The sequence below is a fragment of the Dendrobates tinctorius genome, unplaced genomic scaffold (assembly GCF_039654945.1).
Source record: "Dendrobates tinctorius isolate UK_male_01 unplaced genomic scaffold, ASM3965494v1 ptg000060l, whole genome shotgun sequence".
Taxonomy (NCBI): Eukaryota; Metazoa; Chordata; class Amphibia; order Anura; family Dendrobatidae; genus Dendrobates; species Dendrobates tinctorius.
In genome coordinates, this window is record NW_027361728.1 from 43,741,536 (window position 1) to 43,757,361 (window position 15,826).

General features: G+C 43.1%; 1 protein-coding gene across 1 annotated transcript in view; it reads right to left on the reverse strand.

Moving 5' to 3' along the window:
* SERPINI1 (serpin family I member 1) overlaps window positions 1-15,826 on the reverse strand; it is a 61,447-nt gene that overhangs the window by 9,086 nt on the left and 36,535 nt on the right. The window contains exons 4-5 of the mRNA XM_073578933.1: window positions 12,112-12,306; window positions 7,110-7,314 (exon numbers count right to left, since the gene is read on the reverse strand). Of these exons, the coding sequence (XP_073435034.1) occupies window positions 7,110-7,314; window positions 12,112-12,306 (400 nt within the window). The remainder of the gene's footprint in view (window positions 1-7,109; window positions 7,315-12,111; window positions 12,307-15,826) is intronic.

Below are 15,826 nucleotides of genomic sequence, written 5' to 3' on the forward strand. Positions count from 1 at the left end.
TAGGTACACTTCAACTGTGAGAGACAGAATCTAATAAAAAAAAAAAAATCTGGAAAATTACATTGTATGATTTTTACATAATTAATTTGCATTTTATTGCATGAAATAAGTATTTGATACAATAAAAAAACAGAACTTAATATTTGGTCCAGAAACTTTTGTTTGCAATTACAGAGGTCAGACGTTTCCTGTAGTTCTTGAGCAAGTTTGCACACACTGAAGCAGGGATATTGACCTACCCCTCCATACAGATCTTCTCCAGATCTTTCAGGCTTCAGTGCTGTCACTGAGCAACATTAAGTTTCATCTCCCTCCAAAGATTTTCTATTGGGTTCAGATCTGGGGAAAGGCTAGGCCACTCCAGGACCTTGAAATGGTTCTTACGAAGCCACTAATTACCGTATTTTATGGATTATAAGACGCACCTTTTTACCCCAAATTTGAGCGGGCAATGGGAGTGCGTCTTATAATGCGAATATACCTTACTAGTACCATTGCTGCAGGCTGGGATGAGGGGATGCTGGCGGTGCTGCGGGGGCTCTGCCGACATTTTGTGAAAGGCCAGAGCACCCGCAGTTCCATGGTTTCCTATGCGGTGATCTCTGGAAAAATGGCTGCCGGGGGATGGCTCATGCGCAGATGGAGATCTCGGCACCAAGATCTCGAGAGATGTGATTTCAGTGCAGAGATCTCATCTCCCGAGACCTTGGTGCAGAGATCTCCATCTGCGTATGCGCCACCCCCGGCAGCCATTTTCCTGGAGTCGACCGCACAGGAAACCATGGAACTGTGGGGGCTCTGGCATTTCACAAAATGTCGGCAGAGCCCCCTGCAGCACCAGAGACCCCCGCAGCACACTGCACATCGGACACTCCCTCATCCCAGCCTGCGGCCTGCAGCATCACCCCACTCCTGCCTCCTCCAGCAGCGACCCTGGGACCTCGCTTCACCGCAGCCACCACCCCCGGTAAGCAATAAGACACATGGATTATAAGAAGCACCACCATTTTATTAAAAAAATAAAAACATTCCTATTTTTCTCCTCAAAATTTGTGGTGTGTCTTATAATCCAGAGCGTCTTATAATCCGAAAAATATGGTAGCTGCCCTGGCTGTGTGTTTTGGGTCATTGTCATGCTGAAAGACCCCAGCCAGACCCATCTACCTTTCTCTTACTGATGGAAGTGGGATTGCTGGCCAAAATCTCGTGATACATGACCCCATTATCCCTCCTCCCTTCAATAAGGTGCAGTCGTCCTGTCCCCTTTGCAGAAAAGCACCCCCAAGCTTTATAGTTGGGATGGTGCCTTTGGGGTTGTACTCATCCTTCTTCTTCCTCCACATATAGTGAATGGAGTTGATACCAAAAGTTCTATTTTGGTCCCATCTGATGACATGACCTTCTCCCACACCTCCTGGGGAACATCCAGATGATCATTGGCGAACTTCAAACAGGCCTGGACATGTGCTGGTGTGAGCAGAGGGAACTTGCATGCTCTGCAGGATTACAATCAAAGACGGCGTAATGTGTTACTAAGGATAATGTTTGAGACTGTGGTCCCACCTCTTTTCAGGTCACTGACCAGGTGCGTCCATGTAGTTCTGGGCTGTTTCCTGACCTGTCTCAGAATCATCCTTACCCGACAAAGCGAGATCTTGAATGGAGCACCAGACTGAGGAACATTGACAGTTATCTAATGTTTCTTCCATTTTCTAATAATTGTGCCAACAGTTGTTGCCTTCTCACCAAGCTGCTGGCCTATTGTCCTGTAGCACATTCCAGCCTTGTGCAGGTCTAAAATTTTGTCCCTGCTGTCCTTAGACAGCTCTTTGGTCTTGGCCATGGTGGGAAGGTTGAAGTGGGATTGATTGTGTGGACAGGTGTCTTTTATACAGGTAATGAGTTCAAACGGGTGCAATTAATACAGGTAACAAGTGCACAGTAAGAGGGCTTCTTAGACAAAAAAAAAACTAACAGGTCTGTGAGAGACAGAATTCTTGCTCGTTGGTAGATGATCAAATACTTATTTCATGCAATTAAAAAGCAGTTTAATTATTTAAAAATCATACAATGTCATTTTCTATTATTAGATTCTGATCTCTCACAGTTATAGTGTACCTGCAATAAAAATTACAGACCCCTTCCATTCTTTGTAGGTGGGAAACACTGAGTGTTTTCTTACTTCTTACACAAACCTCTGCGTACAGTTCAAAAATTTTTAGAAGTATGCGACACAAGTTTTCACAAAAACAGAAGTATAAAATACCTACTTATGGACGCAGGTGCAGACGATGAGTGAAAAAGGAGAGGATTGTGTGTGGGTCCCATCCTATAAGTAACATATGTCATCTAACAGAACATGGTGCCCTGCAGGAGAGCAAGGCGCGCCCTGCAGAAGAGCAAGGCGCGCCCTGCGGGAGAGCAAGGCGCGCCCTGCGGGAGAGCAAGGCGCGCCCAGCGGGAGAGCAAGGCGCGCCCTGCGGGAGAGCAAGGCGCGCCCTGCGGGAGAGCAAGGCGCGCCCTGCGGGAGAGCAAGGCGCTCCCAGCGGGAGAGCAAGGAGCGCCCAGCGGGAGAGCAAAGCGCGCCCTGCAGGAGAGCAAGGCGCGCCCTGCAGGAGAGCAAGGCGCGCCCTGCTGGAGAGCAAGGCGCGCCCAGCAGGAGAGCAAGGAGCGCCCAGCAGGAGAGCAAGGAGCGCCCAGCAGGAGAGCAAGGCGCGCCCAGCAGGAAAGCAAGGCGCGCCCAGCAGGACAGCAAGGCGCGCCCAGCAGGAGCGCAAGGAGCGCCCAGCAGGAGAGCAAGGCGCGCCCAGCAGGAGCGCAAGGAGCGCCCAGCAGGAGAGCAAGGAAAGCCCAGCAGGAGAGCAAGGAGAGCCCAGCAGGAGAGCAAGGAGCGCCCAGCAGGAGAGCAAGGAGCGCCCAGCAGGAGAGCAAGGAGCGCCCAGCAGGAGAGCAAGGCGCGCCCAGCAGGAAAGCAAGGCGCGCCCAGCAGGACAGCAAGGCGCGCCGAGCAGGAGCGCAAGGAGCGCCCAGCAGGAGAGCAAGGCGCGCCCAGCAGGAGCGCAAGGAGCGCCCAGCAGGAGAGCAAGGAAAGCCCAGCAGGAGAGCAAGGAGAGCCCAGCAGGAGAGCAAGGAGCGCCCAGCAGGAGAGCAAGGAGCGCCCAGGAGAGCAAGGAGCGCCCAGCAGGAGAGCAAGGCGAGCCCAGCAGGAGAGCAAGGAGCGCCCAGCAGGAGAGCAAGGAGCGCCCAGCAGGAGAGCAAGGAGCGCCCAGCAGGAGAGCAAGGCGCGCCCAGCAGGAGAGCAAGGCGCGCCCAGCAGGAGAGCAAGGCGCGCCCCACAGGAGAGCAAGCCTGATGCAAACACACAGTTACCACTGGATCAGTACACAGGTCAGTAGTCTCCCTAGGCACCAAAGCAAATAAAATGAATGATTCTTAACTCCTTTTTATTGTGCAAAACATGAATGGGTGGTAAAAAAATCGATTTAGAAAATCCACACTGGCAAGTAATTTTTACTGTAATCCAAATATTCAGCAGAAATAGTTATTTTAAACTTGGAGAAATTGGTTTTCTCTTAATGTTTGTCTGACAAGGATTAAGCGAAACAGAACTTATCACTCTTGTGCCGTGGTTTTCATTCTCGGTGGACATTATCTGTATTCCGCACTTCATAGTTTGCCTCCTCTCGTCAGCAGATATAAATATTTATAACTGTTTATTTAGTGCTCTGATAAAATTCCATGCCGCTTCTGCATTTTAAATCAGGAGCCAGCGCTGAGAAAAGCAGCAGTTAATCTCACAAAGCTAAGTAGGGAAATTACAGAATCACTCCATCAAATTTCAATCTTGCTAACCTACAGTATCCCATAGATCACGATGAAATAAAGCCCAAACGGAGATGAACTTTTTCCTACCAGGAAGAGAATTGACTTTTAATGTATGTATTCAGATATTGTTGTATATTACTTTCACTACAGAATCCCTGATCAGAGAGGAAACATGAATTAGGCAACGTCAAGTACGGAGGATCGTCAAAATGATTAACTAGGTGATATCTAGTGTGCGGAGTAAGATAAAAAATATATATCAATTCTATATCCGAGAGAAGAGTAAAATCACGCGCACCGCTGACAGCTCGCATTGTGCCCAGTCTTATAGTATATGGAGTACATTCAATAAGAACTCGATCAATGTTACTTTTATGAAAGTTTCAAATTTCATCAACCTTTTTCTCGTTTCCAAAGGTTCCCAACTAAAACCAAATGTCTCTAGGCTCCTGTCCTAATGTACCTGTTAAAAGTTAGCAATGTATGCTAATAAATGTACGTAGTGATGGGTAAATGTTTGAGAGATATAATTTTTCCATATTTCGGACGACAGTTATGTGAGGTCTTGTTTTTGCAGGACGAGTTGACATTTTTATTGGCACCATTTTCGGGCACATGACGTTTTTTGATCGCTTTCTACTCCGATTTTTGGGAGGCAGAATGAACAAAAACCAGCAATTCAGGAATAGATTTTATGGGAAGGTTTTTATGCTGCTAAGCTTGTGGTAAAATTGATAAGGCAGCTTTATTCTCTGGGTCAGTACTATTACAATGATACCACATTTATAAAGTTTTTTTATGTTTTGGTGCTTTTACACAAAAAACTTTAATAAATAATTATTTTTGCATCACTTTATTCTGAGAGCTATTACTTTTTTATTTTTCGGCTGAGGGAGCTGTATAGCGGCTGTTATTTTCCAGGACAAGATGACGTTTTCAGCAATGCATTTTTATTTACATTCATCTTTTTGATCGTGATTTATTCCACTTTTGTTCGGCGGTATGATGAAAAATCATAGCATTTTGCCGGGTTATTTATTTTTAAACCGTGTCCACTGGGGTTAACTAGCGTGAGAGTTTTATGGGGCAGGTCATTCCGGATGCAGTGTTACCAACTACATGTACTTTAACCATTTGTACTTTTTTGTTTATTTAAATTTGTATTTCTATGCAAACATATTATTAGTAGTACATTATATTATATTTTTTTCAGATTTTTTTATATTTTTACAATTGTTATTTTTATTTTTTTTAAACTAAGTAGTATTGCTATGCTTTGTAACTGTCAGCTCTGCAACAACACAAGTTAGTTAGACTGCGCAATCGGGAAGGCAGAAGGGGCTCCCCATTTTTGCCTGCCTTCTAAATGCTGCGATTGATATCGACCGCAGCATTTACGGGGTTAAACTTCCGGAAGCAATGCAGGCCCCGCTCTTAGCAGTGAGTGCTGGGTGTCAGTTATAATACTGGCTGAACACTCAGAGGCGATCGCGAGCGCACAGCTGCTGTGCGCGCAAAATTGCCTGGACGTACTCAGTACGTCCACGGCCGGAAGGCACTTCCCAACTATTAAGACATCTAATGTTGGAAAGGGGTTAGGGATAGCAAATTTTCACATAAAAAAATTACAAGACATCTTGTACGGTTGTAAAATAAAAGCAATAAAAGGGATTTTAAAAACTCCCAAAATGACAGTGAGGACCCTTGACATGGGTTGCGAGCTTGGGTATATTGGCCAAAATATTAAACCAATACCTCATAATATTATTATATTTTTTGCACATTTTATCATTACAGGGTGCAGCCAGGCCCATCAATGGTGAACATGTAGACCTAGTGGCTGGCACCTCTGTAATGTAGCGGTAGAGAACCTGGCAGTCTGCCTAATCAAATAATAGGGAAATGCAATAGGCTGTTTGCTGGGCACTGTGCTATACATATGTGTGACTTGTACCCCATTGCAAGCTTCATCTGTGTTTAAATCTAATGCTAGGCAACCACCCCTTCCATGGGTTGGTTGGATGAAAGTAATTGTTTCATCAGTATTTTGCATCTGTGCTACCTCCTTTAGTAAGGGGGTCTGCTTCATCCTGCCTATGCTTATTCCTATCTGACGTTGGCTGGTAAATACCCTTGCCTTCTTGCCATGTCTACAACTTGTATTGTTCCTCATCAGTCTTGTGTCTTCCTTCCCGACAGCCAGCTTCCTCTGCTCTTATCTGGGAAGGATTATCAAAGTAACCTGCGGCATTCCTCTGATGTCACTCATCTAGTGCTTTGAAAGCCAGCTCAGATAACAGAATGCTGCCTGAGTATTCGGGTAGCTAGTCATCTATGCTGCTACCATATTGCTTGACATTTTCAAGGTGTGCCCTTTGGGAACAGCAAAGCAGAGTAGGTTGATAAAGCTGTCTTTGTTAAAGTGCCTGTTGACATGTTTGCCCCTGCTGTTCCAAAGTGCTTGTCTGGTTACACGGCTCTACTGTTCTAAGGTGACTGAAGCACACTCTGTTCTGCTGAACCAAGCTGCCTGTATACACATCAGCTCCACATGCTATCCGGCATATCTAGCAGTACTGTTCCAAGTGTGGTCTACCATATCCACATGTCCCACTCATTGTTCCATCCACTTACTGTCTGGATAAACCAACTCTGCGGTACCTCGTTGCACCACTGTCTCCGGTCCGAGCGGTTTATCCAGACCTACACTTTCGTGACTCCACCTCACCAGGGGAGCCATAACATGCACTACTCATGCCAAATGATAAGGTAAGGAAGAACCCATTTGTGTATATGGGAACCTGGTGAGTGAGCACATATCACCTTATAACAGTTCGCAAAGGCAACAATTTATACAATGTATATGCATCCTTGAACACTAGAGTAGAAATTATAGCCGTGACTTACTGGTCTTCTGATAGGCTAAAATCTATTCTGTTCTCATATTCTGATGCCTTAATTTGGATCCATCCAAATGTGATCATACTAAACAAATCTTCCTAAAAAAAATCTGCGAGCATGAAAACTTTGTGGCTGTGATAATATATTTTATTTCCATCCTAGCAACATATCTCAGCTGATAAATGTAGAGACACCAAGGTCATCATGATAATTCTTATTAGTAGGTCAGTTTTGGTTTACTGTACACCCAGCATAACTGATGCTCCTATTGAGTCATGTATCATATATCCTAATGCGGCCTGATCTAAGGTGGAAAGGTGAATACATAGCAGAGCAGTACAGACTAAGTCCATCCAATGTTTATAATATTTGTGGTATCCTACCTTGGTAGATAAACTTCAACTTTTTGCTTTTTCACAGAATTAGCCCACTCATCAATCAGCGAGGCTTTGACCAGAGGCTCAAGTGTTGCCAAAGGAACCTCTTGTCTGGACAGGAGGAGCATAAGGCTGAGCTCATCTCCTTCATATGGCATCTCCAGAACTTGATAAACACCACCAGCCTCATTAGAGCCATCAGTAAATTCTCCTGCAACCAAAAGTACAATATTGGGCAATTAGGGGACAGAGCTGTTGTGAGACTTCAGACAGCACCACATTATATATGGGCAAAGAAAAAAACAAGAAGTCTGTCAATTTTTGGTTTGTGTCACCATCTTCTAAGAAATGTAACCACCTTATTTTTCCATTAATGGAGATGGGTGAGAACTTTGCACGTTGAGCTGACGTTTATACTGTATTAGTACCATCTCAGCATACGTCATTTTGATTGTTTTTACTTCCTTTTTTGAGGGATGTACTGGGACCAAAAAAACAACATTTCTGGCATTTGGATTATGTTTCTCTTTTTGTCATTTACTTTGAATTAATGAGGAATTAATTTAGTATTTTGATAGATTGGATTCTTACGAATGTAACAATATAATATGTTTATTTCTTTTTCATTATTTTTGAATTGGGAAAATGGGGGTAATTCAAACTCATTTTTTTCTATTTTTAAAAAGTAGTTAAACTTTTTTGATAATTATTTATACATTGTAGACCCTTTAGTTTTGTGCAGATCAGAACCGGTCCAGTTCTCCACCGACTGCACTAAAAACAATTTGGGTTTGTGGATTCTACGTCTTTCTAAGCCAAGTTTTTCAAGAGGAAAACACTTCAGGAAATAATTTATTTTTTTTTTTTTTTTGCTGAAGTGTTTTTTTTTTCATAGACTTGAATTGAAAGGTGACCACCGCCTCACTCCATGAAACACTGGTCACAAACCGCTGGAGACCGACAGAAGTCGAAGGCGACAAAAGGTGAAGACACCGACAGGGGAGAATAAGAGAGTCAAGGATTAGATCAGGATAGACTTGTAGCAAAATGCTGGGCAAAAGCTCAAAAAGACGCCCAGGTGTCTTCTTGCATCTTTTAGACCGTCCCATTGACTTTTAAAGAATAGAGCATTTTTAGAGTGGAAAATACCTGAAGAATGGTCAAGGTCACTTCTTTTAACGTCTTAATGTCTTTGGAAACCTGAAGCAGTTAAAAGATGCTCTGAAATCTAAACATATGAACAAGTAGATGTTACATAGAAATGGTCATTCGTTTGAGCAATCTCCAGGTGGGTTTTAGAATTGGAAACCAACAAAGGATCTAAAGATCCATGCTAAGTAATCAAATACTTTGTGCACTGTGTCACAGTCCCAATATCAATATAGACCTATCAATGACCCACCAAAAGATGTATATATTCATAAATAAATCAATACCAGAACCATATACATAATAGACTATCATTTTAGTAACTATACAAAATTTCCAGAGGAAGAATTAAAACGCCCCTTAAAAACCCAGAAAAAACGAGGCAGTGTGGTTAATGGTATGTAACAACATGGCAAAAAAAAATATTTAATAAAATAATAATCAAATATTAGAAAAAGGAAGGAAATTTGGGTGCCTACAGAACCATGAAATAAGTAATAGGATGTAAGTAATATATTAAAAACAAATACATATACCATGATCATCCTTATAACAAATTTATAATCTTACAAAACACCTATCAATGAAGCTCAAACCCCGGATAGAATAATTAAATAGTTAAAATGAATTTCAGTTCATATCAGAATCCTTCAAGCAGAGGTGTTAAAGTGCAAAAGTGCCAGGACACCAACACCAACCAACCATTACCAGCCATCGCTGATGCATCAATGAACAAATCACAATGCCCAGTACCCATATGAACGAACCACACTGACCAGTACCCCTATGAACAAACAACACTGCCCGATACCCCTAAGAAGAAACAAAACTGCCCGGTACCCCTATAAACGAACCACACTGCCCGGTAGCCCTATAAGGAACCACACTGCCCGGTAGCCCTATGACAAACCACACTGCCCAGTAGCCCTCTGAACGATCCACACTGCCCAGTACCCCTATGAATGAACCACACTGCCCAGTACCCCATGAACTAACCACACTGTCCAATGACAATATGAATGAACCACACTGCCTGTACACAAAATGTTTTAGGAATGGACCTGCTTGAAAAATGTGTGTACATACCCGTGAACTGCTCAGGGAGCAGGAGCCCCTAACATGAGCATGCGCACAGAGCGGAGTACAGGTTCAGTAGAAAACCTATGACTTTCTAATCAATCAAACTAGAACTCTGTGCTCCAGCCCTCTGAGCTGTGCACATCTAAGAGGTCTTTTGCGCAATCGGTAGGGATATCAGGACCTGGATCTCTATGGATCTGCACAGAATAATGGGGCCTGCAACCTAATGTTTAAAAAACAAAACAAAATAGAGTTACTCTTTAAAAATTTAAAACAAAAAAAATGTTTAAAACCGGTCCAGTCCTGCGGCACCATCTTGTGAGCACAGCTTCTGACTGGCTGGAACTCAGAAGTTACGTTACAAGCTCTCAATGTAACTCTGAGCCAGAACGCGGATCTCATAGACTTACATTGATTAGTGGCCTCTAGTTTGCTCCCTGAAACTGGAGCAGCTGGCAGGTCACAAACTGCAGGAGACAGACTGGAGCAGCGGCAAAAACAGACGAAAACGCCAAAAAGTGTGTATCAGACATGGGGCAGGGGACCACGTATGTCAATGTGGGCGTTATCATGGGCCAGTTTTCTGCTTACTACAGTGCCTTGCGAAAGTATTTGGCCCCATGGAACTTTTCAACCTTTTCCCACATATCATGCTTCAAACATAAAGATATCAAATGTAAATTTTTGGTGAAGAATCAACAACAAGTGGAACACAATTGTGAGGTTGAACGAAACTTATTGGTTATTTAAAATTTTTGTGGAAATTCAAAAACTGAAAAGTGGGGCATGCAATAATATTCGGCCCCTTTACTTTCAGTGTAGCAAACTCACTCTAGAAGTTAATTGTGGATCTCTGAATGATCCAATGTTGTCCTAAATGACTAATGATGAAAAATATAATCCACCTGTGTGTAATCAAGTCTCCGTATAAATGCACCTGCTCTGTGATAGTCTCAGGGTTCTGTTTGAAGCACAGAGAGCATCATGAAGACCAAGGAACACAACAGGCAGGTCCGTGATACTGTTGTGGAGAAGTTAAAGCCAGATTTGGATATAAAATGATTTCCAAAACTTTAAACATCCCAAGGAGCACTGGGCAAGCGATCATATTGAAATGGAAGGAGTATCATACCACTGCAAATCTACCAAGACCCGGCCATCCCTCTAAACTTTCATCTCAAACAAGGAGAAGACTGATCAGAGATGCAGCCAAGAGGCCCATGATCACTCTGGATGAACTGCAGAGATCTACAGCTGAGGTGGGACAGTCTGTCCTTATGACAACAATCAATCGTACACTGCACAAATCGGGCCTTTATGGAAGAGTGGCAAGAAGAAAGCCATTTCTCAAAGATATCCATAAAAAGTGTTGTTTAAAGTTTTCAACAACCCACCTGGGAGACACACCAAACATGTGGAAGAAGGTGCTCTGGTCAGATGAAACCAAAATCGAACTTTTTGGCAACAATGGCAAACGATATGTTTGGCGTAAAAGCAACACAGCTCATCACCATGACCACACCATCCCGACTGTCAAACATAGTGGTGGCAGCATCATGGTTTGGGGCTGCTTTTCTTCAGCAGGGACAGGGAAGATGGTTAAAATTGAGGGGAAGATGGATGGAACCAAATATAGGACCATTCTTGAAGAAAACCTGTTTGAGTCTGCAAAAGACCTGAGACTGGGACGGCGATTTGTCTTCCAACAAGACAATGATCCCAACCATAAAGCAAAATCTACAATAGAATGGTTCACAAATAATCGTATCCAGGTGTTAGAATGGCCAAGTCAAAGTCCAGACCTGAATCCAAACGAGAATCTGTGGAAAGAGCTGAAAACTGCTGGTCACAAACGATCTCCATCAAACCTCACTGAGTTTGAGCTGTTTGCCAAGGAAGAATGGGCAAGAATTTCAGTCTCTCGATGTACAAAACTGATAGAGACATACCCCAAGCGACTTGCAGCTGTAATCGCAGCAAAATGTGGCGCAACAAAGTATTAAGTTAAAGGGACCGAATAATATTGCATGCCCCACTTTTCAGTTGTTGAATTTCCACAAAAATTTAAAATGACCAATAAATTTCGTTCAACTTCACAATTGTGTCCCACTTGTTGTTGATTCTTCACCAAAAATTTACATTTGGTATCTTTATGTTTGAAGCATGATATGTGGGAAAAGGTTGAAAAGTTCCAGCAGGCCAAATACTTTTGCAAGGCACTGTACAACTTTCCCTAGCTTACTCATGACTAATATATACAATTTGTATAATCAGCGTGGTCCAGCAGCCGGATGCTATACTCTAATTCTGCCATCAGGACGTGGTCTGGGTATCGGACACGGCAGCCACGTCAGAAACCTACACAGGAAACCTGACACAGATTATTAGCCAATTCAAGCATATCTAGTAAAAGTTACTGTAGTGGATAGGAATAGAAGAAGCGGTAACATATTAGAATATCATTTTAGGGGGATTGTCCACAACGAGACGATCTAACAGATCAGTTCTGTCTAATGGACAATGCCATGTGACCACCTGGTGACACAGTGCCAACATTGGTGGAATACCGCCAGTCAGAGAGATTTTTTTTTACTGATTAAAATCTGAGATCACAGTAAAGGTCCACTGAGACATGTGTTAAAACCAAGTTCATGAGGAATTTTATGATATGGGAAACCCAATTTTCTAGAACTCCATTATGGAATTCTGCCATCAAATGTTCTCCACAGAAATCCATGGTCTGCGTATTAATGGCAGTTTACTGACCAGCACTTCTTACCATAGTAAAATTCTCCTTTCTGGTACATCATTGGGATCTGCACTTCACTCTCATCATCTTTCGTAAAGGAAAAGGTTCTGGTGTTTTCAGGTCTAAACTGGGACTTCCAGTTCCCTTTAAAGTAGATGGCGTTGACCAGAGCCAACTTTGTCAGTTCAGTGAAGTCTTCAGCTGACAACAGATTCTGAATGCGATCTGAGGAAACAAATCACCGTAAGCACATATTGACTATAAGACGTTAGGTAGATCATCCTATGTTTTCTAGGTCTTTATGAGAGAATAATTGTATTGTAATCATTTTATCTTTTGGAGAAGCTGGAACATTGAGTTCCTTATACAATGTTATCTTCCGCTTCCTTCACCTTGTCTCATACAATAACAATAGAAACATTTTCATTTATCAGAACGACGCAAACACTGTATCTTGTTCTCGGGGTCATATTCTGGTTTCTAGCGTTGTCAGAGAGCAAGCAAGACCCCTTAATTTACACTCCCCCCCCCAGCCAGTGCTGCTGAAGATGCAGCCCTCCCGTCTTAGCAAGAGGCTAAGGCCAGAAGTGGTGTTTTCGGGCCACTCGAGCAGAGCTGCGGAGCTCATTGACTGGTTGCAGCGCGGTCAAAGCTGCAGACAGTAACAGACAATGGGAAAAGTGGCAAAGACTCCGCAATAGACCAAGGGACAGTGTCAAAAGGCAAACCAATCTTCAGCCCAGTTGACAAGGGTTTTCAGTAAAACAGAAAACCCTTTTAAGAAATTACAGAAAATCTTGCAAATTGAAAAAAAATTGCTTCCACATTTTTTAATCACCAATTTCTTAGTTACATAGGTTGAAAAAAAGACCTAGGTCCATCAAGTTCAACTTTTCTAATTTTGCTTCACATTCATGGGGGGGTGAAGCCTTGGGCGAGGATCAGAACATGCCCATTGTCTGGCACATGCGTACCACAGATTGTCCAAACCCAAATTATTCACCATGAACTGCAATGTAATGGACAGTGCAGTGTTTGGAAGTAGGGTCCGAGACATATAGGGATTTGTGGTCTGGGTCTGGATACATACCTTAAAACTTCAAACTCCCCCCAATGATTGTCAATGCAGGAGACACACAACCAGGACCAAACACTACTGTAAAAGTGAGATACAGTTAGGTCCATATATATTTGGACAGAGACAACATTTTTCTAATTTTGGTTCTAGACATTACCACAATGAATTTTAAACAAAACAATTCAGATGCAGTTGATGTTCAGACTTTCAGCTTTCATTTGAGGGTATCCACATTAAAATTGGATGAAGGGTTTAGGAGTTTCAGCTCCTTAACATGTGCCACCCTGTTTTTAAAGGGACCAAAAGTAATTGGACAATTGACTCCAAGGCTATTTCATGGACAGGTGTGGGCAATCCCTTTGTTATGTCATTCTCAATTAAGCAGATAAAAGGCCTGGAGTTAATTTGAGGTGTGGTGCTTGCATTTGGAAGGTTTTGCTGTGAAGGAAACATGCAGTCAAAGGAGCTCTCCATGCAGGTGAAACAAGCCATCCTTAAGCTGCAAAAACAGAAAAAACCCTTCCGAGAAATTGCTACAACATTAGGAGTGGCAAAATCTCAGTTTGGTACATCCTGAGAAAGAAAGAAAGCACTGGTGAACTCATCAATGCAAAAAGACATGGGCGCCCACGGAAGACAACACTGGTGGATGATCGCAGAATAATCTCCATGGTCAAGAGAAACCCCTTCACAACAGCCAACCAAGTGAACAACACTCTCCAGGAGGTAAGCGCATCAATATTCAAATCTACCATAAAGAGAAGACTGCATGAAAGTAAATACAGAAGGTTCACTGCACGGTGCAAGCCACTCATAAGCATCAAGAATCAAAAGGCTAGACTGGACTTTGCTAAAAAACATCTAAAAAAGCCAGCACAGTTCTGGAAGAACATTCTTTGGACAGATGAAACCAAGATCAACCTCTACCATAATGATGGAAAGAGAAAAGTATGGCGAAGGCGTGGTACAGCTCATGATCCAAAGCATACCACATCATCTGTAAAACATGGTGGAGGCAGTGTGATGTCTTGGGCATGCATGGCTGCCAGTGGCACTGGGTCACTAGTGTTTATTGATGATGTGACACAGGACAGAAGCAGCCGAATGAGTTCTGAGGCATTCAGAGCCATACTGTGTGCTCAGATCCAGCCAAATGCAGCCAAACTGATTGTCTATCTGTAGTATGAAACAATGACCAATGACCCAAAACATAAAGCCAAAGCAACCCAGGAGTTTATTAAAGCAAAGAAGTGGAATATTCTTGAATGGCCAAGTCAGTCACCTCATCTCAACCCAATTGAGCATGCATTTCACTTGTTAAAGACTAAACTTCAGACAGGCCCACAAACAAACAGCAACTGAAAACCACCGCAGTGAAGGTCTGACAGAGCATCAAAAAGGAGGAAACACAGCATCTGGTGATGTCCATGAGTTCAAGATTTCAGGCAGTCATTGCCAACAAATCTGTCCAATTACTTTCGGTCCCTTTAAAAACAGGGTGGCACATGTTAAAGGGAATCTGTCACCCATATTTAGTGATATCATGTAAAGATATCACTAAATTGTGCATCCGATAAGGATTCTATTCGGGTTTTTGACTCCCCCCGACCCCACACCTTTGAGGCATAAATACCTTTTTTAGCTTGTTGGTGATGCATGCAAATCGCCGCGGTCCGGTCTGATGGGCATGGCTTAGTGGTCTTCTCCCCAGGGCTGTGGAGTCGGAGTCGTGGAGTCGGTGCTCATTTTGGTGGCGTTGGAGTTGGAGTCGGTATAAAATGGACCAACTCCGACTCCTAAAATATATAAAAAATTGGGTACAGTAATTCAATGCAGGATGTGCTGAATATTTTTTCATAGGAGTTTGGGAAAGTTATGAAATGTCCTATAAATGGCTGTTCTATTCCTGATCTAAGGCTACATTCACACACAGCGTTTTTCCTGTGTTTTTTGAGGATACGTTTTTCAGCTGCAAAAGCTGATCATCTTTTTAAAAAACCGCATCACCTGAAAGGTTTTTGAGCTCATAGATGTTTTCAATAGCAAAAGCAGATTAGAAATCTGCTCTATCCATTTATCCATATCTGTCTATCCATATCGTATCTGTACCAAAAAGAATGAAAACCGGGTAGTACACCAATATATATTCTGTTCTATCTAAATATCTTGATTATTGGATCATAAAAATGATTAAATGTCTGAGGTTCACATTGTACTACAATAAATTTTTCACTTAAATATAAGCAATATGTGTGGGAGTCGGAGTCGTGGAGTCGGAGTTGGAGTCGGTGTAAGGGAAATTGAGGAGTCGGAGTCGCAGGTTTGGCTTACCGACTCCACAGCCCTGCTTCTCCCCCCCACCTCCTCGGCTTGCTTCACGTAATCTTCGTCTGTGAATACCACAGACGCCGTTGGTTTCCACGCTTGCGCAATGTAAAGACCCCCGGCGCCTGCGCAGTACGCTTTGCCCAACTGTGGGCAAAGCATAAAATTGCTACTGCGCAAGCGCCGGTATTTTTCAGCGCGGTCTATGCCCCGGAAGTCTTCACATGCAGGACACAATTCTGGGGCATAGACCGCGCTGGAAAATACTGGCACTTGCGCAGTAGCGATTTTATGCTTCGCCCACAGTTGGGCAAAGCATACTGCGCAGGCGCCGGGGCACTT